The sequence below is a fragment of the Mya arenaria genome, chromosome 5 (assembly GCF_026914265.1).
Source record: "Mya arenaria isolate MELC-2E11 chromosome 5, ASM2691426v1".
In the NCBI taxonomy this organism is placed as follows: domain Eukaryota; kingdom Metazoa; phylum Mollusca; class Bivalvia; order Myida; family Myidae; genus Mya; species Mya arenaria.
The window spans coordinates 50,711,454-50,735,270 of NC_069126.1; the positions used below are offsets into that span (position 1 = coordinate 50,711,454).

The following is a 23,817-nucleotide window of genomic DNA, read 5'->3' on the forward strand; positions in this document are numbered from 1 at the left end:
CAATACTTCCCAAATTTGAACACATAATGTTCAAGGGCATGTAACTTTACGAAAAAGAAGACATTTCGTCACGAAAAATACATTATCTGTTATTGCTACACATAATGAAGGTAAAAAATATCAAGTCTTATCTTAAAATGTGGAAGAAGTCCAATGTAGCCAAAAAGTCTAAAACCCAATTTCAAGTAACTTATCTTTTATTTAGGTAGGCCGTTGGAAACGAAAAAAATCATCGGGTACTACTTCACATCATGGTGGATATTGTTCCTATTAAAATTTAATTAAAGTGCAAGAAAATCGAAGATGAAAATGTTGTTGCTCATGAAGTACGTATATGCCAAGCACTAGTACACTTAATAGTGGCAATGTGTTTAACGTTTCAGAACAATCCCTCTTAAATTGTGGACAAAGTTTGTTCTAAATATCTCCATACAGCGTTGGTACAGCTATGTCAGGATGAAGTTAAAGGGCACCGAATTTTTACACGCGTCTGCCCTATCTGTTGAAACCTGTTAATGCACACTTGTTGTTTATCGTTTGTACATTGTATAAGAATGATATTTTCAATTACGGAAGTTGTTCGCTCAGCGACACACATTTATATATACGTAAGTGTGAAATTCAAGTTCTTCAAGGCATACTCATTTTAAACCTCTTTACAAAAACTGAAAAAAATTATGTTAAGCACTTTTACACTTCATATTGATCATGTTGTCTGAGTTTCAGACCGATCCCTCTTTAACAGTGGGAGAAATTCGCTCTTCAAACCCTGATATAGATACAAGACAAATGAGTAAGGCACTTGTTCACTTTTGTGAGATAAGTTGTTCAGATTGTCAAAACATGTAGTTTGCTCCAAAAACACTTTTAGTAAAAGACATCCCAACTTATTGACCGACCAACCGACTAACTGACCAACCAAGCTTAAAAGAGTATCCCTTAAACTTTTGAACTAAATAACGTCTATCATTCTGTTTTAACGCTTGCTTAGCTCTTAAAAGGCCAAATGTTATATGTATTTGCTTTGAAACCCTACCTTTATCAAATCAATATTCGCTTAAAAGTGATACCAACTTTAATACATCCGTACTAATACTCCTACCACAACACGAACAACAACAACAGCAACAACAACAATACAACAACAACGACACCAACAACTACAACCACAACAACAACCACGTCATCGACAACATCAACAACATAATAGACTAATACTACTACAACTACTGCTACTGCTACTGCTGCTACTACTACTAGTACTACTACTATTACTACTACTACTACTACAACTATTACTACAACTACTACTACAACTACTACTACTACTACTACTACTACTACTACTACTACTACTACTACTACTACTACTACTACTACTACTACTACTACTACTACTACTACTACTACTACTACTACTACTACTACTACTACTACTACTACTGCTACTATCACAAATGCTGCTTTGTTATTTAAAACTCCATTATTACTCATATTTCTACGACGTATACAATGTATGTACAGTACATATATATATATATATATATATATATATATATATATATATATATATATATATATGCATATATTCAGAAGAGGATGTCATACTTATTTTCCGGGTTGTCATTTTCCTACATTTCGAATTTCAATTTGTTTTTATAAAATATTGACTTAGGGGACATTAGTTTGTTACTACACCGGATGCATTTCTCGAGCGACTGTTGTATATTCATCAAATAATCTTAACTTGTTACAAAGTGGCCATTATTGTTGACCGGTTGATTGCTTTGTTTTTCAGTCTGCTAGGTAGATGTTGTTATTTGAACCTTACGACAAACACACAATCTATTTAGTCTGGCCTTGTCATTACTCTTCATTTGAACGATGATACTATACGCCGTTTACATATACTGACTGCATCCTAGAGGTTTAAGTACATTGCTATGGATTTTTAAGAATAGCTATGAGGGATTATACGCCTGTGAAGGTATGTTTTGAATGCATTACCTAACCATATTGTTTTCATAGCATGTTAGAATATATACCATTTAGAATATTTGACAACTTAAAAATATATTATATATAATATCATAAAAAATCATTACCGACAAACAAGTTTATATATGTTTTAAATCGCTTCATTGAAATAATTTTGTGTTTAAGGATATTGTAGATCTCTACTTCCCTTTACACAACCAGTATACTATCCGATAAGTGAATATTTAAAAGAGGAAACAAAGCGGTTAAAATTTCTGCATTCATGGGTAGAATCAACAGCAGTACAAAGATAACAAAATGTTTTCTTTTTTTTCTAAATTATTGTTAAAATTGTTGTTGTTTTTAAGAGCTGAAGGTTTGCTTATTCGAGTCCCATTTTATGAGAGAAGAAGAATGTAATGTTTCGACTGAGAAAAAGTAAAATAATACCTGATAAATATCATTCCTGAAGACAACGTTCAGTGGCTATCTATTGGAAATTGTGCAAACATTAGTTAACTATATATGCAGTTGTATGAAAATGTCAACCGGGAACCACATTTAGCTAAAAATTACTTTTGTTTTTTGTATGTAAATGTTCAACTGTTTATGGTACAGGCTTATGGACGTATCTTTATATTATAATACAAATTATGGCGCTGCCGATTCGTGCGTGACGATTTTTTGTTTGAGACGCTATAATTTAATTTTACTAATTACATAAAGCGATGCTTACCAGGAATAAAAGCGAAAGGTTCGTCCTATATTTATGGACTTTAAAATTCTCGGCCATTTTACATAACATGTGCAATAATATTATATAGATTGTATTAAAGTAATAATTGACAAACGGACGAGTAAGTGAGGGCGGAAGTGAGTTAAGAAGTTAGTGATTAAGTGTGTGATTTTGTGATTGATTGAATTATTGAATGATAGATTGAATGATTAAATGACTGAGTGAATGATTGAGTGAATAATTGAATGCGTTAGTGAGTGAATGAGTGAGTTGGTTGGTGAGTGGGTGGGTGGTTGAGTGAGTGGTTGAGTGAGTGAGTGAGTGAGTGAGTGAGTGAGTGAGTGAGTGAGTGAGTGAGTGAGTGAGTGAGTGAGTGAGTGAGTGAGTGAGTGAGTGAGTGAGTGAGTGAGTGAGTGAGTGAGTGAGTGAGTGAGTGAGTGAGTGAGTGAGTGAGTGAGTGAGTGAGTGAGTGAGTGAGTGAGTGAGCGAGCGAGCGAGTGAGTGAGTGACAACGAATATGAATTGAATATTCAATTCCCTTTCTGACTCTGGTCTCCGATTGGCTTAAGGCAATACCCTACAACATGGCGATTGGATAAGGTAGTAACACCAAAAAACAATTGCAGGGTCGTGAAAAACAGAATGGTGTCATACGTGACTCCCCCCCCCCCATAAATCACCACGTTCAGATAAATTGATATTAAAGTTACTTTTGAAAATTTAAATTCTGGCATATCAAGTTCCCTTAAATGGTTCTGGTGGTACCACAGGCGACTTGAAAATACAGCAAAAGTTTCCCCCACACTTTAAAATATTGTCCATATGCGTAAAAGAATATCGTTATTCAGCGTTAAGTATAACAAGTGATACGATCGTTGTACGATCATTCATTTTAAAGTACAAATAATCTATATATGGACAGAGGGCGTAAAGGCACTGTACATTTTAGGAAGCATATATTTTCGTAAGTGTTGTGGTAATCCATTCAATTTGCACTCTGAATTGGTTAACTAATCATTAACTACGCTAAACGGCAGCGTAATTCAGCACGTTTCTTTGTCGATGTTCCTCATTTACCCGTAGAACTAGACGTTATAAGGACTATACTCTGTTTTTTGAATTTAATTTGTTTTTGTTATATTCATTAACTCTTAATTTAAGCTTTGGTAAATTACTAAATTATTTGTCCAAGTTTATTACAATAAATCTCGTTCGTAAATAAGAATTACCGTGAAATTGCATTTTCTATGACCACTTGTGAAATCAAATACGAGCTTACACTGAAATCAACAAAAATCCTCTACATCTTCTAATTGAAACACAGAACTAACAGAACTATGGGAATAGAAGAAATTAAAAATAAACGATATACTGTTCGTAAGTATTTGAAAATGTTGAAGAAAAATGCTTCAATTCTACCTAAAAGGAAATCATGCAATTTAATGATGCACTATATACTGTGTATTTGCAAACATTTATAAAATTACAAATAATTTCAGAATTACATATATATGTGTCTTTTGGAAAAGCCCCGCTTCAACTATTCTAGGACTTCGATTATTGTTGTAGGTTGTCCGATGGAATGTCATTCATTTCCTGTTGACGATTGCCGCCACGCAAGGTAATATCCCATATGTTTTAATATATTCCACTTAATATGCATACAGTACTATTAATATATCGATTGTGAAACAAGTTAATACAACATTATATTTAACACACTCGTTCGCACGCTGTTACGCGAGGTGCGGTCTTGTATTGTGGTCGAAACCGCAGATTCCGGAGGAAACCGCCATGTCTGGCCTCAATACTACAAACAAACATTAAATTTCCTAGGTCGACACACTTATAGTTCTATTGATTTTTAAGTTGTACCTACATATGAATTAAAACATAACTTCAAACACACTTAATTCCTCAAAGTTTTTTTGTAGTTTTCTTCATAGAAAAGGCAATATTAATTGGCTTGAATTTTAATGTGCAGTGGATTTACTCAATCAATTAGCGATAATTAAATTGACCATGATGAAGAAACAAAGTTAAACTTGTCTGTCTATTAAAACCATAAATCATAACTTTCGGTAAAGAAACTTTAAGTACATATTGAAATAAAATTAATATGTACAATTACGTAAAATACCAGCATATTTGTTATTTGGAATAACGATGCAAATTAGCTTTATAACATTTGAAGTAAATGCAGTGGTTTATGTTTTTGCCCTGTAAATCATATATATTCAATTACATAAAAACAATAGCACATTTGTGGCCATTTTAACCAAATTTTAGTAACGTAGTAAAAATGATTAAACGTTGCTACAGCTCATTGTTATCAATTTTAGATAACTTAGATATCTAAATGAAAAATAAGTTTTGCTCTTGCTGTTTTCAAATACGCTTTCCTGAGTTGCATGATTTGTGCTATTACACAATAGTTAACTATTTCAAACAACTTTTGACTTGTGAGTGAATACTAAATAGGATTTAAATTATCTTGACCTTTGACCTAGTAACATCAAATGTATTGTGTCATTAAGTGTACATAAACGATATAACACTTTTGAATTCAATGATATTTGTTAGGTAATACTTTATATCAAAGACTCTTGATTACCATAAACACCAAGTATTTGCTTGTTTGTCCCTTTGGTCAATATTGGCCATTTTTCGTGGCTCATTGTCTATATATATACTTATAGAACAACAACGTTTGCAGTCTAATGACGTTTTATATCTCTCTTTAATGTTTGATAGGCCAATGTAACAGAGCTGTGATGGTTTTCAATAAATGTTAAGAACCGATCTTAATGAAGGAATGATGTAGCCCTATTTCTCAAGATCGTCTTAAAAATCCACTTAAGGGGTAAGATATCTCCTAAATCATTCGCAATTATTATTTTATTTTTTTAGCTTATCTTAGCCATAGGCCGTGGATGAGCTATTAGGATCGACGAATGTCTGTAGTCAGTCGTTCGTCGTCTGTCGTCCGTCAAAACTTAGTTTGTTTACACTCTAGTACTCACATGTTTGCCTCAATTGTCATGAAACTTAGTCAGTATGTTTGCCCCAGTAATTACTCGGACGATTTAGAATATGGGTCTTCTGTGATAAAAAACGAGGTCACATGACTCAAAAATAGAAAAATCTTGTTAACACTCTAGAGGCAACTTTTCAGCCCTAATATACTGGCAATTTGTCAGAAATGTTGTTTCAATGATTTCAAGCTCAAGTTCGAATATGGGTCATCTGGGGTCAAAAACTAGGTCGCCCAAATATGGAAAAACCTTGTTAACACTCTAGAGGTAACATTTTCAGCCCAAATACCCTTAACATTTGTCAAAAATGTTGTTTTGTTGATTTCTAGCTCTTGTTTAAATATTGGTCACTGTGGGTCAAAAACTAGGTCACAGAACCCAAATATGGAAAAACCTTGTTAACACTTTAGAGGTAACATGTTCAGCCGAAATATCGTGGAAATTTGTCAGAAAGCTTGAATCGATAATTTCTAGCTCAAGTTCGAATATTGATCATCTTGGGTCAAAAACTAGGTCAAAGAGCCCAAATATGGAAAATCCTTGTAAACACTCTAGAGAAAACATGTTCAGCCCAAATATCCTGGAAATTTGTCAGAAAGTTTGCTTCGTTGATTTCTAGCTTAGGTTCGAATATGGGTCATCTATGTCAAAAACTAGGTCACAGAGCCCAAATATTGAAAAACATCGAGGGTTTATTGTTATTTTACTGTTTTAACATAATTTAAGGTACCAAACTTCATGAACTTATTAACAGTTAATTGTGATATTTTGGGACGAGTTATATAAATCCAACCTCAATATTGTAAGAGTAATTGCCCGTGGTATTTTTTTTAAACAAATACATATTTGCCATGTTTTTACACACCTGTTTAAAAACTGGACATATAAAAGTTCCACCAATGGTATATTGAATGGCAGACCGGCACCATCCAGTATAGTTTCCGATCAATTACTTTTGAACCCTTTGTCCGATCATGACCAAATTTGGTCAGAATGTGTATGAACGTGTTTGATAATTATTAAAATTGCTGTAGTTACCCGAGCGTTTTAATTATAGAAAATTACCTAAAATTGCCATTGTCCTATCAATAACTTTTCAAGCCTTTGTCCAACCATCACAACATTTGGTGGGAATGCGAATGGGCATCAGAGAAAAAACTTAATCCCTGTTATTGTCCTTTAATTATCAACAACTCAATAGTTTTACTCATGAGCGATATAGGGTTATATGTTAATTATACATACACGACGATATGTGTTATTGCCAAGTTAAATTTGATATTATCTTTATAAAGATTCTTGAATTAATTTGACTACGCAGGTACTTAATCTTTTTATTTCAGCCAAACATTTGTATATAGGATCTGTCGAGAGTCATCATATCAAACACAATTTTGGACAACGAGTTTATGAAATTAATAAGTAAGCGACACAAGACGAGTTGAATAAAATGATGTTCTATATGATGACAAGTATAAGATTATTTCATCACATGCTTTTTCCAGAAAAATGAAACAAAATGAACCTACCTGTTTCATCAAGCATTTTCCACAATACTGCATGTATTGTGGAATGTAGTTCCCGGTAAAGTTTAAAACAAAATATATATCCGATCGTTTTAAATCCGTTTATAGCAAGAATGAATACTTAGATGATATCCAATAGATATCACAAAATAAACACTATATTTAAAGAAAAACTTTGCTTTATCTTTAATGGTGATGTCCCTAACGGTAAGATGTCGTCATAAAATTGTGATATGTTCATGACTTCATTTCCCATTCAAAAACAGAAAGTAACGAAAGGCTTAAAACAACTTTAGTTTTAGAAGATTTCATTATAGGTTTGAAAAGTAATGTTGATATTTTCAAAAGTTACATGTTTTGATTTATATTAAATACCATCCTGATAACAGTTCATCGTGCAAAGAAAGAAAAATATGATGAACACTGAAAAGTATCCATAGCTTTGATGACCTTTTATTCTTCAATAACATTTTATGCATAAGAATTCATTTAATTATACAATTAATTCAATACATCTTCAGCAATATATTTCGACCTTCGTAGATAAAGTATGAGCTTGAGCTTAATCTCATGCTCCCCCCCCCCAGAAAAGGCTATTTACTTGTTAATTGCAATCTGCCACTGAAGTTTAATGATGCTGGGTCAGACAGTACTGGATTATTTGTGCGACTACATTTTTTAAAAAACTTTGTGATTAAACATTTATCTTTGACCTACTGACCTTAAAATTATACAGGCCATCTACAATGACAACCTACCACAGACAGTTCATAGACCTAGGTCAAACCCTTCTCAAGTTATTGGTCGAAATTCAATAACGTTTTAAAAAAGTTGTAAACCTTAAACTTTGATCAACTGATCTCAAAAGGCCATCAAATGGTTGAGAGCATTCTAGACATATCTAAAATTGACGTTTCGAAGTCCTACGTAAAGGTCTTCTTTAGTCATTGTGCGTAAAAATCATTGTTAACCGACCGCCAGACCGAGAGAAAGACGGATCGACGGGCCGACATTTACAAACATATAACCCCATTTATATATATGTATATATATATATATATATATATATATATATATATATATATATATATATATATATATATATATATATATATATATATATATATATCCGATCTAAAAAGCTGATGACATATGTCGTTACGTTTGACATTGTATGTAAACCATTTTGCATTTGATGAATCGTATTTTGAATTCTCTAAAAGGTGAAAACAGTTTCTAGAGGGCGGTTATAAAGGTTACATATCTTTTTGAATATTAATGTGTATGTGAAAATACTCTTAAACAATGACTGCGATTGCAGGTGCTTTGGTGCTGACATCTGATAAACAGTATGCACAACTTCAAGGTGATATAACAGTAACCTGCAACACGAGTGAAAATGTTAGCTCTGTTGAGTTTAAAAGAGATAACAACTATGTGGGAAGATGCAACGCATTTATTTGTGAGTCAACGGATACAAACAAGTCAATTGTGATCCAAAATAACATCTCGTCTGGAAACAACTTATTCGCCTTAACGATAAAGAATTTTAAAGTGAACGACACAGGTTATTATACATGCGTCAATTCGAATAAAACGGAACAGGTCTCTGGAAAAGAAGTCACGTATGCAGGTAATTTATACGTATTTTTATGTGCCGTATAAATTTTTTATTTGATTGCTAATTCTTTTTGGAATTAAAATGTTCTAGCAATTGTAAATATCATTAATTTATAGAACAATTGTTGGAAATAGAAATCTGAGGTTTATACTTTTTTACATCGAATCAACTGTTTTTAATAAGAAATATATTTTTACTTGCTTTGATAAGATTTTGAGTTCAAATTATTCTTTAATACAAACATACATGACGCCTACTAAGCCAGAGGGACGTTCAATGCCGATGCCGATTAAACGTTGACATTGTGTAAGATTTGCACACCGTTTCGACGTTAATTGATATTGTCATATTTTGACGTTCCAGTTATGCCATGGTTTTCCTTGGGCAACATAATTTTCAACATTTTCTGAATTAAATCAGTTATACATAGATAGACAAACAAATAAAAACACCTGTTTACGAACGTACATTCTAACTTAATATGTTATACAATGCTCTGTAAAATGGTTTAATTATGTTTAAAAACATAACCAACAGCACTTTGCAGGGGTATTTTTATCTATAAAATTACATGTGTAAACAATACCCGTAAGCAATGTTGTCTTTGTATATTATCACTGGCTACTGCTCAAAGAAAATAGCGCCGATATACAATCCCATGTACATTGTATGTCATTCTGAGCGTGTTTCATGTTTAACATTATGTTTAAAAGTCAAACGTATAACATTCTACATAGATATAACCAATTTTCAGATCATTGATTTAAATAATGAGTTTGATAGTACTGTGGTAAATGCAATTTCTGTACATAGTATGAAAACGCTTTGAGACCTTCCAACTGTTCTTACTTCTCTTATGTGCTGAGAGTCGAGATTGGTATATAGGTAAATCACGCTAAATCGCGCTAATAATCTCAAGGATTAGTGGGCGAAGAATTATAAAATTGTATATATAGAATACTAGTTTAGAATGAAACACTGCACAAACCTAATTAAGAATAACCATATTGGTTTACCATATATCGTGGACAAACCTAAATGTAGCAGGTATATCTTTATAATATCTAAAATAGCAATATTTTCTAGAGGGTTTCAGTATTCTTAGTGCATATCAACAAGCCCGTGGTTTGGATTTTAAAAATGATACAATATTGATAATTCCATATAGGAAAACATATTTAAACCGGCCCAGCTCATTTATTTATAAGAAATTGTCTCTGTTTCCGAGATACTGATAGGAAAATATTTCTTATTGCATTTGAAACTTTTTAATGCTCATGTGATATTTGCATTTGGTCCTTTAAAGATTTTAATAAAAACCCTCTGTTAATTGAAATAAGAAGTGACAGATATATCTGTCTATCGATATTTAACGAACATGTATTTCAAATTATCCAACTAATTTAGTTCCAGGGAAACTGAAAGTCCATAGCACGTATTTTCAAATGTCAATATAAGTCCTTTGTAACATATAATTGGACTGGCGAGTTGGAATATGAGATATTGGTGTTTGACCCCTCCGACTGTGTCATCCCAAAAGGGGCAAATTATGTAATATTGTGCCATTGTTTATGACAAGTGGTAGAACAATGAGAATAATACAATTATGATAGCCACATTAATTGCTTGGACCAATTTAAGGGATATGCTTGCTTGCATATAATTTGGCGATTATCGCGTAATTTACTTTTCATATAAAATATGTATTTCTAGAAACGGAACTTAATTTGATATTTTTAATATTGGAATATAATTATATTTCATAATAATGAGTGAACGATTCATTTTGGTTCAACGTCAATATACATTGCAACATTAAAATATTTGTCAATTATGTATTTAAATACGCCTCTTTTAAAACAAAAGTTTGTACGTAAATGACATTTCACTCTAACTTTATGCATTTCATGAAAATAAAGTGTTTGTTTCAGTATAAGATAGCAATATATTTCACCTCGTGAACACCAGAAGGGAATATTTCACTCGTGGCTATGCCTCTCGTGCAATATTTTTGGTGTTCTCTCGGTATATACAAAATATAGTTACTTTGATGCTTATAATAATGAAGTAAAATATGATGAGAATTAAGTAAAAAAAAATGTATTTGATTGTTTCAGTTTCCTACCTAATAAATTCCACATCATAAGAGATCCCACGAATGTGGTATATCATCTTGTGAAATTTTATAATATTACCACTTGGATATTATCTGTATCACATCGTACTAAAACAACTCAATATGCTTATCACTGTGACAATACAGTTTTAAAAACCTTCCAGATGGTTTTTTTTTGTGATTTTTTCGTTTTGTATAATGGCACCGTGAGCATTTTCATTTGTTTTTCAGTTGACATCACGTTAGTGACACTGACGCCAAAGGCGAATCCTATATCGGTTATTGAAAACACCCCGCAGCTATTTCAGTGTCTTACGTCAATATGTCGTCCGAAGGCCAATGTTACGTGGTATCTGGGCTCCGAACAACTCACTTCTGCAACTGTGTCCAGCCCCTCACAAGATGTCACTGCTAGTACACTTAACTACACCTCGCAGCGAAAACATCAGAACATGAACATCTACTGTCAAGGAAGTAATGGTGGTCAAGTACTGACATCTGATAAACCGATGATAAACGTTCTTTGTAAGTTTTGTTTTGCTGAGCTCTTAATTGCACTCTTAAAATTGTATTATTGTTCATGGATAGAGTAATAATAACTTTCCATTTTGAATTAGTAGCTCAAATAAAATACTTATAATCAGATGTTTAAAGTTTTGTGTGCGAAGTAAGAGATACGGTCGTTCATTTCCTACGATCGGTCTCTTAAAGTTCCACTTAATTGCGACAGAAAAAGCTGATTATGTACCTATGCATAACTGACGGTTGTATGTGATATACCACTTTCAGACGTGGAATTTTTGAGAGTCGTACGCAGAAACTGCAAAATGAATAGTACATGAAATGATATACTTAGCTAAACCCAAACGTATATACGACCTTAGACATCGTTATCGTTTTCAGGTTATAAGATATAAATTCTATATTTTTAAGATTTTTCCTCGTACATTAAAAAAGCAAACACACTAGGCAGTCATATCAAAGTTCCTAATCAGAGCATTTCTGATGTTTTTTTTTTCTTACTGGCAGTGTTTATATCAACGTAACAACTAACACTGATGAAATCAGAATGATACGAAACATACTGATGAAATATATTACAACAGTTTTTAAAATTGGGTTTATTTATTTAGTTATTTCACTGATGTTGTTTAACAAAGTAAGTAAAATCAGGTTTATAACATTTTCGACGACTGCAATGATACATGTGACCATGATCAATAACATTAATTATTTTTGATTTTCAAGAGTTTATTCCAGTGTGCATGAAATTTTGTATTAAAGCTGACTTAACGAAGGATGCAATATAATTGTTTATCTATGTTTGTACTATGTGTGAATTTCAATTGTTTACTAAGCAATTTAGACCCTGAACAACAACATATACAGAGACGCCTTATGCATCACACAATCATCAAAAGTCTGTAAAAATGTTTGAAATCGATTAATGTTACCTTATTGGGAAGCCGCGCACTTTTAAAATGCATTGTCACAAACGGACACTGTTGCCCTTATTTATGTATTTATTAATTTTCAGATGGACCTAGTCAAATCGTTTGTAAACTTGGTGGATCAACAATGTCCTCTGGGGTATCAGTAAAAGAAGGCTGGGAGTTCGGCTTAGACTGCAGCAGCGACGGAAATCCGTCACCAAGCTTTTCCTGGACGCACCCTGGGGATGGATCGTCTAATCCACTCTTTATACGCAGCATCAACAGAACACACGCTGGAAGATTCACGATAATAGCAAGAAGCAACTTGATCCCGTCAGAACAACAGACAGTTAATCTCACCAAGGACATTTATGTTAAAGTCGAGGTTCAATGTACGGTTAATTTCTTTTCTATCGTATTTATGTATTTTCTATGACTAGTTTCACCATTAATTAATGAGTAGAAATTGTATTTGATCTACATTTAATACACGCGCAGCTCATTAAAATTATCAAGCTTAAATGCAGTATTTAATTTAGGTCACAGCCATAGTATAAACAAATTAAATCAAATACATGCACCTGCTATTTTTTGTTAGTATTATAAGTTGGGTATACTGTTTGTTTTAGATCCACCAGATCCACCGAGCTGCCGCGTCGGATCATCTGCCATATCATCAAACATAGTATCTGCAATACGAGGAAATACTATCTCAATCAACTGTTCCTGTGATAGCAACCCACCATCCAGAAACTCGTGGTCTGTCCCCGGAGTATCCACTCCAACTTCTGGACAAAGTTTTGACCTGGTCGTTCAGAAAGCGACTACGATAACGTTAACCATGGAAAACAGCATGCAATTTACAAATGGCAAAAATGAACAAGGAAGGCATGAGTCGCCAATTGAAGTCAAAGTACTTTGTAAGTTACTTATTTTATCTTTAACTGGGTAAACTGTTCGGTTCAATGAAAATTTGAAAAAAATACACCTAAACAAAATACTTAGCATATCATACAGATTTTGACAAACTTCGTACTGCAGGTATACAGTAGGTCCACACCAGAAACTTGGGGTTTAAGTATTGTATTCATCGGTGCGTCATTAGGTTTTAAGGGACGAAAAATGTTATATAAGACAGTTGTTAGATAGATATGTTAACATGTCCAATTACTTTTCATCTTCATGGGTAATTTGCCAAGTCAGGCCCACTTCATAGTTCAGTCGTAAGGTACCCTTAGATGTCCAACGACTGTGTTACGATATACCTATGAATTTAGTCGTCTTTAGGTAATCTGAGGCCCTCGGAGTCGAAGGATTTGCCAAGATAGTCCCTCGGTTGTTTTACGTCACACGAACGACAGTCCTCCAAATAACGTCGTATGTCACGTTACGTGATCATATGTTTTATCTGCGACTTTTATACCTAAACGCGATAACGCAAATATGAAATCAAGACCTCCCAACCAACGATATTCCTCTCCTTTGTAGCCTAGCTTAAACGTACGAAAACTGAAAGGTAAGAGGCTATTTATTAACACACTGCTTCTTAAAAGTGGCAAAATTAGAACAATATGGTGACTCATAATACATACGACAATATAATTCGATTGTATCCAAATAAATGAGAAAGTTACTACGTGGCAAAGTAAATATGTTAAATTTTGTAAAGAGTAAATTATTTTGAGATAACATTTAGCTATTTTTATGCTGATATTGTATTATTTAAGGTCGAGCATGACCGCTGGCTAGAATATATAGGCATTTAGAGCTCAAAAAAAGAAAGTTTGCATTTAATTTTGGTCTGCTATTAGATGGGCTGTAGATAATTAAGATGTTTATTTATCATAAACACTATCAATCATTGCAGAAAAACGTTGCCACCGCGGGAGAGATTGCGTCATCGCGGAAAATTGAGGGGGTAGCGGTAGCCAACGCGGTTGTGCGCGTCATCGCCGCGTGCATCTGCTGCTATTGCGTACGAATTCCGCGATGCGGCTTATCGCGATATGCAGGTATTTTAACAGGTAAAGGTGATAAACTAGATGAATGTTAGTTGAAACGCGCTCGCAGAATAAATATCACTCGATTGCGAGGGTAAACACTCTCATCCCCGAAACTTGATAATTATGTCGCTGGAGTATTGAATGTTCGTAAATTGAGTAATTTTAATAAGTTTATTGCCTCAATATATTATTTATTCACAATTACACAAGTATAACGAGGGTATTCGAAATTAAGATGTTTTCTAACAAGGTGAATAATAGCGTCAGATTACTTTCTCAGTTGAAAAGCCTCATTTCCAGGGATCAAACTAAGTTTTGAGTACGAACCAAGATTAGTAGATCACGTGTCGAGTTTGTTTAAGTTTAATAAAATTGACTAGATTTTTATGTAGGACGGAAACAAAGAAAAAGCCTTCAGAGAATTGATAGCTACCTTAATTACCGTTAATTAACACTTCGCAACGCCGCAAATCTCGCTAACTCGACGCGGTGGAACGCGGGGAAATAATAGGGTATGAACGCGGTGGGCATTATGCTTTATTCATCGCGGCGTAAATTGAAAATTAAATAAAAAAGTTAAAGTCTGCGGTAAGGAAAAAATGCGAAATGTACAAATATCGCGTGGTTGGTAGTGTAGAACTTTTCACATTTTGACATTTGCTTAAAAAAACACATTTCCTTTCAATATTTCAATTTTAGAATGTTATTTGCAAGTTATAGAGAACTCATTTCATAATATTGGACATATATTCTGTACGATGACACATTTAAAGTGGAATTGTTACTTAAAATGTACAAGATCGTGTGGAGACATCACACACCAAACAGTTGTCCATATCTAAATAATAATTGATCTTTATATGTTTGTTTGTTTTAAATTTCAGTTTAAATAAAATCTGACTGATGCAGATCCAGTAACCTGTTTGTACGTATATTTTCTTGTAATATATTTCTTGAATAAGGTAAATATTGTGAGAAATGAATTGAAACGAAAAGAAGAGATTCTTAAAACTATCATAAAAATGGTTTCTATGAATACAATAGCTTCACAAGAAGCGTTTAGATATGTTTTAAAGAATGACGTTTCAAATAAAAAACATTTAACTCTGCAAATATGTTTATGATAATGTTAAACATGGCATTAATGTAAAACCTCTGTTTGTGACATTCTAGATATTGTAAATTTCGAAATAAAGTTTGCCCTTTGGATTTTTTTAAAAATATGTTGACACTGTATGTATACATATGTATGTCGTCAAATCTACTGAATGCGTATAGTTGGGTATGTGAACTTATGTATTGACATTCAAAAATTGGCCTATTATCTTTCCAGACTCATGATGGCTTCCCATAATACAACTCGCAATATAGTTCCAATAGTTCCAACGCAACGCCTGAAAAGTTCTGCGAGGTGTAGTTGCACATTACACAATTTCACAGTGTCTATTTCATGCAAAATTCTCACTTTCATCGCAAACATCGCGAAATGCCAGATTGTTATTAAAATGTATTGAGTAGTTAAATATACGGTACATTTGAGATTGCTTTATATGTTATATACATATGGTTATTAAATTGTTCACGTTATATTAGTATTTTCCTTGGATTTCACTATAATTTCATTACTTACAGTTTGATGTTGAATTTTTGTGCAATGAAATATTATTTGACTATACAACTATATAATTAAAGAAAGAAATGGTGAAAACGTGTTCCTGGTATTTCCATAAAGATTAAGACACTAAATCGAATGTGGCTGAAGGTATATCACCGCCACAAAGCTCACAAAAAAAAAACAGATATCCTGTAACATATTTTGGCAGTGCTCTTAAAAAAAAGAAGATTTTTTTCACAATGAGCCAAAGGACAGAGTTATGAGTTTACATTTTTTGTCTAAGTTAATATTTCCTGCATTTTATTACATATAACCATTAATTGTAGCAGGAAATTAAAAAAAATCAATGTTGTGAATGGTTCAACAATGGATTTGATTCGGATTGTTGTTTTCTGGTTAAATTTGTCTTTAATACTATTTTAAATTTAGTAGCATTTGATAGAAGTGTCTGTAGTGTGTTGTTATCAATAATAATTGCATTTAACAGAAAACATTAAATTTAGTGAAAGTTGTATTTAGTGAAAGTTGTATATATGTGCTTGTTTTTCTTTCTGAATTGTTTGTCTGTCTCATCATAACCGGCTCATAACCATGATTGTAATGTCCGTCTCATCATAACCGGCTCATGACCATGATTGTAATGTCCGTCCCATCCTAAACGGTTCATAACCATGATTGTAATGTCCGTCTCACCATAACCGGCTCATGACCATGATTGTAATGTCCGTCCCATCCTAAACGGTTCATAACCATGATTGTAATGTCCGTCCCATCATGACCGGTTCACGACCATGATTGTAATGTCCGTCCCATCCTAAACGGTTCATAACCATGATTGTAATGTCCGTCCCATCCTAAACGGTTCATAACCATGATTGTAATGTCCCTCCCATCATGACCGGTTCACGACCATGATTGTAATGTCCGTCCCATCCTAAACGGTTCATAACCATGATTGTAATGTCCGTCCCATCCTAAACGGTTCATAACCATGATTGTAATGTCCTTCCCATCATACTGTCCATCCCATCATAACCGGTTCACGACCACGATTGTAATGTCCATCCCATCATAACCGGTTCATGACCATGATTGCAATATGCGTCCCATCAGAACCGGTTCATGACCATTATGGTTAAAACTATCCCATAACCGTTTCGTGACCATGATTGTAATGTCCATCCTATTATAACCGTTTCATGACCATGATTGTTATGTCAGTCTCATCAGAACTGTTTCCTGGCCCGTACTGTTTTGTCTGTACAATCATATCCATTTCCAGTCCATTTTTGTAATGTCTGTCTTAACTTCTGCTTATTCGTGCATTCCACGCATTCCGATCAATAACTTTAATGTGTTTTTATCAGTAAATGCAATAATCGTTCGCTCTGATATCTTTCTGGTTAATGATTGTGTGTGAAGCAACACATACATAAAGACTTTAAGCAATAGTTTATTAACAGAACAAAAGTCTTTTTACAAACATTTTCAAAATCACAATGAAGGCACTCTTTAATAAATATGAACAACATATTTAAAAAACAACAACACTTCTTTAAGAACAATGAAGAAATTCACAGTAATATCTTAAATCGTCAAATCCACTTCAAATACATTTTCTAGCAGCAATGTTAAAAGGCACGATCAGATATGTTCAAGTGTAACAGTAGTGTTAAGTGTTTAAACGTAAAAATATGATTTAATTGTGAAAAGTATCGCACAGTGTCAAAGTGTTTGAAAAATGAAGGTTAAAGGAAGCAGTAAAAGAAAACGGCCGCAATAAACGCTATTTACGTCAATATAGTACGAACACTGTATTTTCATTCGCTGAAAAAGATTAGTAATGCATCAGTGTTACTAAATGCTACATTACAACAAATTGAAAAGATGAAATTGTGTCTCAAATACATGAATGTATAAAAAAATAACAATCTGGTATTGGTAAACTTGAAGCTCATTCTGGAAATTAGCAGCTGCTATCGGAAGTGACCTTTATTTAATCAATCAAATTGTTGAAAATGATTCATAAGTGTTGAGTGTTGCTGGAAACCTGCGTTTATAAGAAAAAAGAAAAGAAATTAAATTGTGTGACTAATGAAGCAAATCAAGTAACAGAAGAACATGTTAAGGGACTAAAAGTAAAATGTGATGTTAAAACGCAGGAAAGGTTTGAAATTTTTGCAATAATGTTTAGAAGCCCAATATGAAATAAAGAAAGAGTAACATGTAAAATCTTCAAAATTACTAAAACCGGTAAGCAGTAAGCAGTAAACTTGAAGGTGAAACTTGTAGTGCTCTAGCAGGCTTGTCGCTGTCGAATGAAAATTACAGAGTGGCAGAAAAGGTGCAAACAGAAGCAGTTATACATAAAAACAACAAGATTAATAACAAACAGGACATAAAATGCATTTGTTTAGTAAACACAAGGTATACAGCCAGACAAGACATAACAAGAGTAATCTGCCAACTCATTTTGAACAAAACTATATTTGAGTGACGAATGGGTTAAGCCCAAAATCATTGGTTTGAGAAAATTACGTTGAAAGAGTAGCTGCTATAAATAATTCAGGAAAAGGCAATTCATCGCGTGATTACAAAAAAAAAAAAACGTGCGTGTACATTGTGTTCAGCACAATGAGCATCATCGGATCTTATGTTTAAAGAAATTTAAAAGTAAAAATGTATAATTAAAAGTGTAGTGAAACTTACGAGGATGATACAAAACCTAAGTGAAATGCTCTCTTGTCCATGGGTTAAATGATTATGATGCATAGGTTGAAATCTTGTCCTTTTGAAAGAAAGGCGCGTGTTTTACTTGATTCTTGAAACTTACATTACGCAACGATTGGCATTTGAAATTAACGTAAAAAAAGCTGAAACGCAAGAAATGCGTTTGGTAACGTTTATCAGTAAAAAAAGTAAAGTTATCATGTTTGCATCTATAACATGGATAATTTCAAACATCTGTCTCCAATAAAATCAGACATTAAGGACTTCTATAATGTCAAAACGATCGGCGTAACACATTTTACAAAACAGTTAAAATATCAAATGGCAATGATAAACTTAAAAAAAAAACATTGAATCGTTACCACTGCGTGACGAATATCCATTTGATTTGTTTACTTGGAATAACGTTATGATATATCAAACAAACTCTAAGATAAAGTTTCATGGTATTTAATCTTACAAGTGAAGAGAAAGAAACTGCCGAAACAATATGGTTCTACACACACAGAAAAAGAATTATAATTAATAATTAAAGGTATATTCACATCACTAGCTGTCAAGAAACAATTTTACACAACATCTAGGTCTTTTTTTACTACTGAGATGCAATGTGCAACATGATCAAGCAAAGGATAGTTAATCGGAAAATTGTGCTATTTAATTACTAAGGAAGTCCAGATTTACAAACATAGTGATTTTAAAATACTACGCACAAATGATACATACAGGCGAGTCCCAAATATTAAGTGAGATAAAAAACAAGTTTTGGATACCCCATGGACGGTCAACTGTGAGAAGGATATTGCAATTATGTTTAGTTTGCCACCGTGTGGAAGGCGGTCCATACCGATTACCACCAATGGCTCCGTTATCGCGTGCAAAGATTAAGGAAAGTGCATCCTTTTCAAAAACCGGGTCCGATTTCTTGGGACCTTTTAGTTCAAAGGATTAAATAAGCGTGATAATAAGGGGGCATGTCTTTGTATGTGCATATTCATCCGAGCAGTACACTTTGAAATGGTTCAAGACATGTATGTAAGTGAATTTCTGATGTGTTTAAGGCGATTTATAGACAAACGGGGAGCACAGTCCGAATGATTTTATAACAATGCATATCTTCCTTTTTTCTGATATAATGTTTTTAGCTTATCCCTCAACTTTGATAGTTATTTTCTTTTTTGATATTGATGTTACGCACATGCGTAAGTGCGTAACGCTGACTACGCCCCTGAGTATATGTTCTAAACGATGATACTGAAATCCAATAACGTCAATCAAACACAAGTCACTTAACAGCAATGAAATTTGTTTTCTAAATAAGAGATTTCTGACTTGAAATTCATAAAATTGTGCAAAAAATAATTATGACTTGAGGTTGCAATTCGTAGGAGACCGTTTAAAATGATAATTCAGAATAATTTAAAATTAAGTTTGTGATGCAAGCGCACATAATTTATTTTATTCTTAGCGTTGTCATCGTTTAGCCTTTATATAATTAAATGGAACATCAATGTAGTGTTAAAAGTGATGATTGTCTAAATTTTACTTCAGTTCCACCAGTGGTAAAGCCACTGAAAAACGTTACAGTTCTCGAAAAAAGCCAAGTTAGTGTGGCTTGTGAAGTAACAGCTGGTGTTCCAAACAAGACCATATTTAGATGGGAGAACATATCTGATATGACCTCAGTCGCCACGGAGCAGACACTTCGCATCGTCAACATTAGTCGAGCACAGGGAGGATACTACAGATGTAATGCTTCGAACTTCATGGAACCCACGGGATATGACTCAACCGTTGGCAGCTGTAACAATACAGTCTACATTGATGTACAATGTAAGAAAAAATATAAAATCAATGTATATATAAGTTTCAGGTCCAAAAGCCATATATTTCAAATTGAAATTGACAAAAAAGTGCAAATTAAAACCAATAAAAATACTGGCTTGGTTGTAAGTTATTCACCTGTATAAATAACTCATATACCAAATATCGGGCATGGAACAATCATAGGAATAAAAGCATCACTATATTGAACCCAACAAGACAGTAATTTAGCAATGTTGCACTGTATTATTCTGAGCTTCTCGGATATACTGATATATATGTTACGTGTATATGGTTACCGCTGTATTATTTGTACGTTCATTTGTCCGGTCCAATTCTAGACGTGCGGGCATTTAATAATAAACCATTATTTCGGTATATTTCAACAGCCAGATTCAAAGATTTGCTACATGTTTTTAAAAAAACTATATAAAGAGCAAGTATGTACAAATATTACCGGCATACAAATGTGTGTGGTTTTGGTTTAAAGTGTTAAGCACAAAACTGACATTTTAAAAGTGATATTCAATCATCGTTAAGCTTGTTAAACATATTTGCTATAAAATCTTGTTTTTTATACAAAATTGGAAATTCATCAGTTAGTATAACAATTTTATAATTGACGAATACAAATTTTGGTATTCTGTTAGTCTAAGATATTAAATTACATTCCATTGACACTTAAATGAGTGCCAAAACGAATAAGGTATTCAGTAAAACATTTATGTTTGGTTTGGGGAATGCTTGAACTGAAATTTTGTTTGTCAGATGTTTTTATTTTCCATCAGTAACGCTATTTTACTGCATTTTTCGACGTTCGCATATCAAAGCAATACACGTATGCATCAATCGTAAACGTTTGACAATGAACACATTTAAAAGTACCAACATCACTGGAGTAGCTTAACAGTATGCAGGGAGTCGTGAAATTCGAAAAGAAAAGAAAAAAACACACACAAGACAATCCTAAGTGGCCGGTGAAGTTTCCAGGTTTCTTAGCTCAGCGGTTTTATTTCTTGCAGAAAGGCAATATTCATGATATTATTTTACGATGAATGAAACTACTCTGACTTTAAGTATTGAGTAAAACCATAGAGTGAAACTCCCCACTCAGATACGTACACATCCTACCAAACACCTGGTTGAAAACAAAAGGCATACCATTCAGCTATGCATGATCATCCTTACTGAACAGATATTCATTTTATATATATTTCTTTTTATGTATTTCAGATGAGGCAAAAGTGACGAATTTTACATTATTGAATGTTAATCACGGGCAAAACTTTCAAGTAAATGAAAACACACAAGTCAAATTCTATTGCCGAGCTCAAAGCAATCCATTTTCAAATATAGTGTTGTCTAAATACAATAAAGATTTGAGGACAACGAGTAACACAAAGGGATTGGAGTTTGAGATCATAAAATGCAGTTGTGAGGACGATGGCACTTACCAGTGTGCAGCAAAAAATATACACAACACTCAAGCTGATATCAGGTCCTTGGAGTTGTTTGTCAGATGTAAGAACTACTTAAAAAAATCTGTTTAGCATGTTTATGTCATTTTAAATATTGTTTTATTTTAACTACTATTGGTCGTTTCTTGTTTGTTTAAGTATATTATAAAAACATAATTTTTATCACTTGTAAAAGTATATTAACATTAATTCCGAATAATGTCTCCGTTATGTATTTACGTTGTACACACGTTGTGGGATAACCTTTTTAGTACGTTAAATTTCAATATTGGTCTACGTTTAGGCTGACTCTTGTATGGAATCTACATATACATAAGTTTATAAAATCTTGTGACCGAGAGCAAAAATAGGCCCGAAACATATATCGGTATCGTAGGCAAGCTAGGAAAACCTATAGTGTTAATCATGTCCAAATTTAAAATCATGTATAGAAAACATATTCATTGCCATTCATTTAAAAGATAAAGTTAAAGTATTAGCTGTACAACATGGAGCACATTAACATTTCATACAAAACCAAAAATAGTTGAAGATGGTCATTGTGAAAAGACCCCTACTTCCTGGCTTTTATCTAGACGATAGGGAAGTACCAAACGATGTTTCCCTAAACATCCAAAACGAGGGTAATAGTACATTTATTGTCACGACGACAAGCTGAAGATGAAGATAATTTTTCCAATCCGTTTGCAGGATAACGACATAAATATTCGCTTTTTTTAGGTTCACCTCGTGCATCGACATTGGCCCCAACACAACAGAACGTAACAACCCCTACCGAAGTGTCTGCAGTATTAACTCTTAATTTTGTAGCCTTTCCAAGACCACGAGTGGCGGAAATTGTGTGGGAAAAGATTTTTCCAGATAATGATACGCGGGTTACCGTTCGTAATGGCTCAGATGTTGACATACTTCTTTCTGAAGACCGACTTCAAACTAATTTGTCCTTCCGTTCAGTAACACCAAACAATTTCGGTCATTACCGTGTACATGTCAAAAATGAACTTGGAAATTACACTACAACGTTTATACTGAAGGCGCAAGGTAATTCACATATCTCTTTTACTTTCGGAACATATCGTATATTTTTTTTTTACGTAAGTCTAGAATATTTTCATTGAGTTTCACTATCGTTTGAATACATAAGCCTCCAATAGATACAACAAGTTAGATAGATTGGTTAAAAGTATTCCATCCAAACAGAAACTGTATATAATGATAGATGAAATTGACAAACAAAAAACAACAATCTAAAAACGAAAATAAAACTCAACGCCGAAGTCTTACATTTAATCAGGTCATAGCTAAGGCTGGCGCGTGAGGAGAATTTGTTATGCCATCAATTACGATTTTCATTTATTACAGTCATTGCAATTTAAAAAGTGTAAGGAGACAGTGGTTCACAAGTATCCAATTTGACCTGGCTGAAAAAGGACACTTGACTTTTCTCTAGCATAAGAACATTTGACCATTCCATTATTCTGTACAGTTAGTCAGGTTAAACACATCCAAATTGTCAATACAAATGTAATTGTCTTAAAATATCATTTGAAAACATCATAGACGCAACTCCCGGAAACAAGGAAAAAAGTCATAGCGCTGAACGAAAAGCTCTGTTACAAAATTATACCCTAGAAATTTCACACCCGATATCAACAGACTCAGGCAATTGAAAAAAAGTAAATTTGCGAGAAAAGAATCACTAGAGCACTCCAGAAGTGCTGTT

At 33.4% G+C, this 23,817-nt stretch overlaps 1 protein-coding gene across 1 annotated transcript in view; it reads left to right on the forward strand.

The window, feature by feature from the left end:
* The first annotated feature begins 1,923 nt into the window (after positions 1–1,923).
* Positions 1,924–23,817, forward strand: part of LOC128233847 (nephrin-like) — a 40,097-nt gene continuing 18,203 nt past the window's right edge. The window contains exons 1-9 of the mRNA XM_052947703.1: positions 1,924–1,987; positions 4,283–4,334; positions 8,596–8,907; positions 11,243–11,536; positions 12,549–12,836; positions 13,074–13,364; positions 20,344–20,625; positions 21,850–22,137; positions 22,815–23,135. Coding sequence (XP_052803663.1) covers positions 1,964–1,987; positions 4,283–4,334; positions 8,596–8,907; positions 11,243–11,536; positions 12,549–12,836; positions 13,074–13,364; positions 20,344–20,625; positions 21,850–22,137; positions 22,815–23,135 — 2,152 coding nt within the window. The 5' untranslated portion in view covers positions 1,924–1,963. The remainder of the gene's footprint in view (positions 1,988–4,282; positions 4,335–8,595; positions 8,908–11,242; positions 11,537–12,548; positions 12,837–13,073; positions 13,365–20,343; positions 20,626–21,849; positions 22,138–22,814; positions 23,136–23,817) is intronic.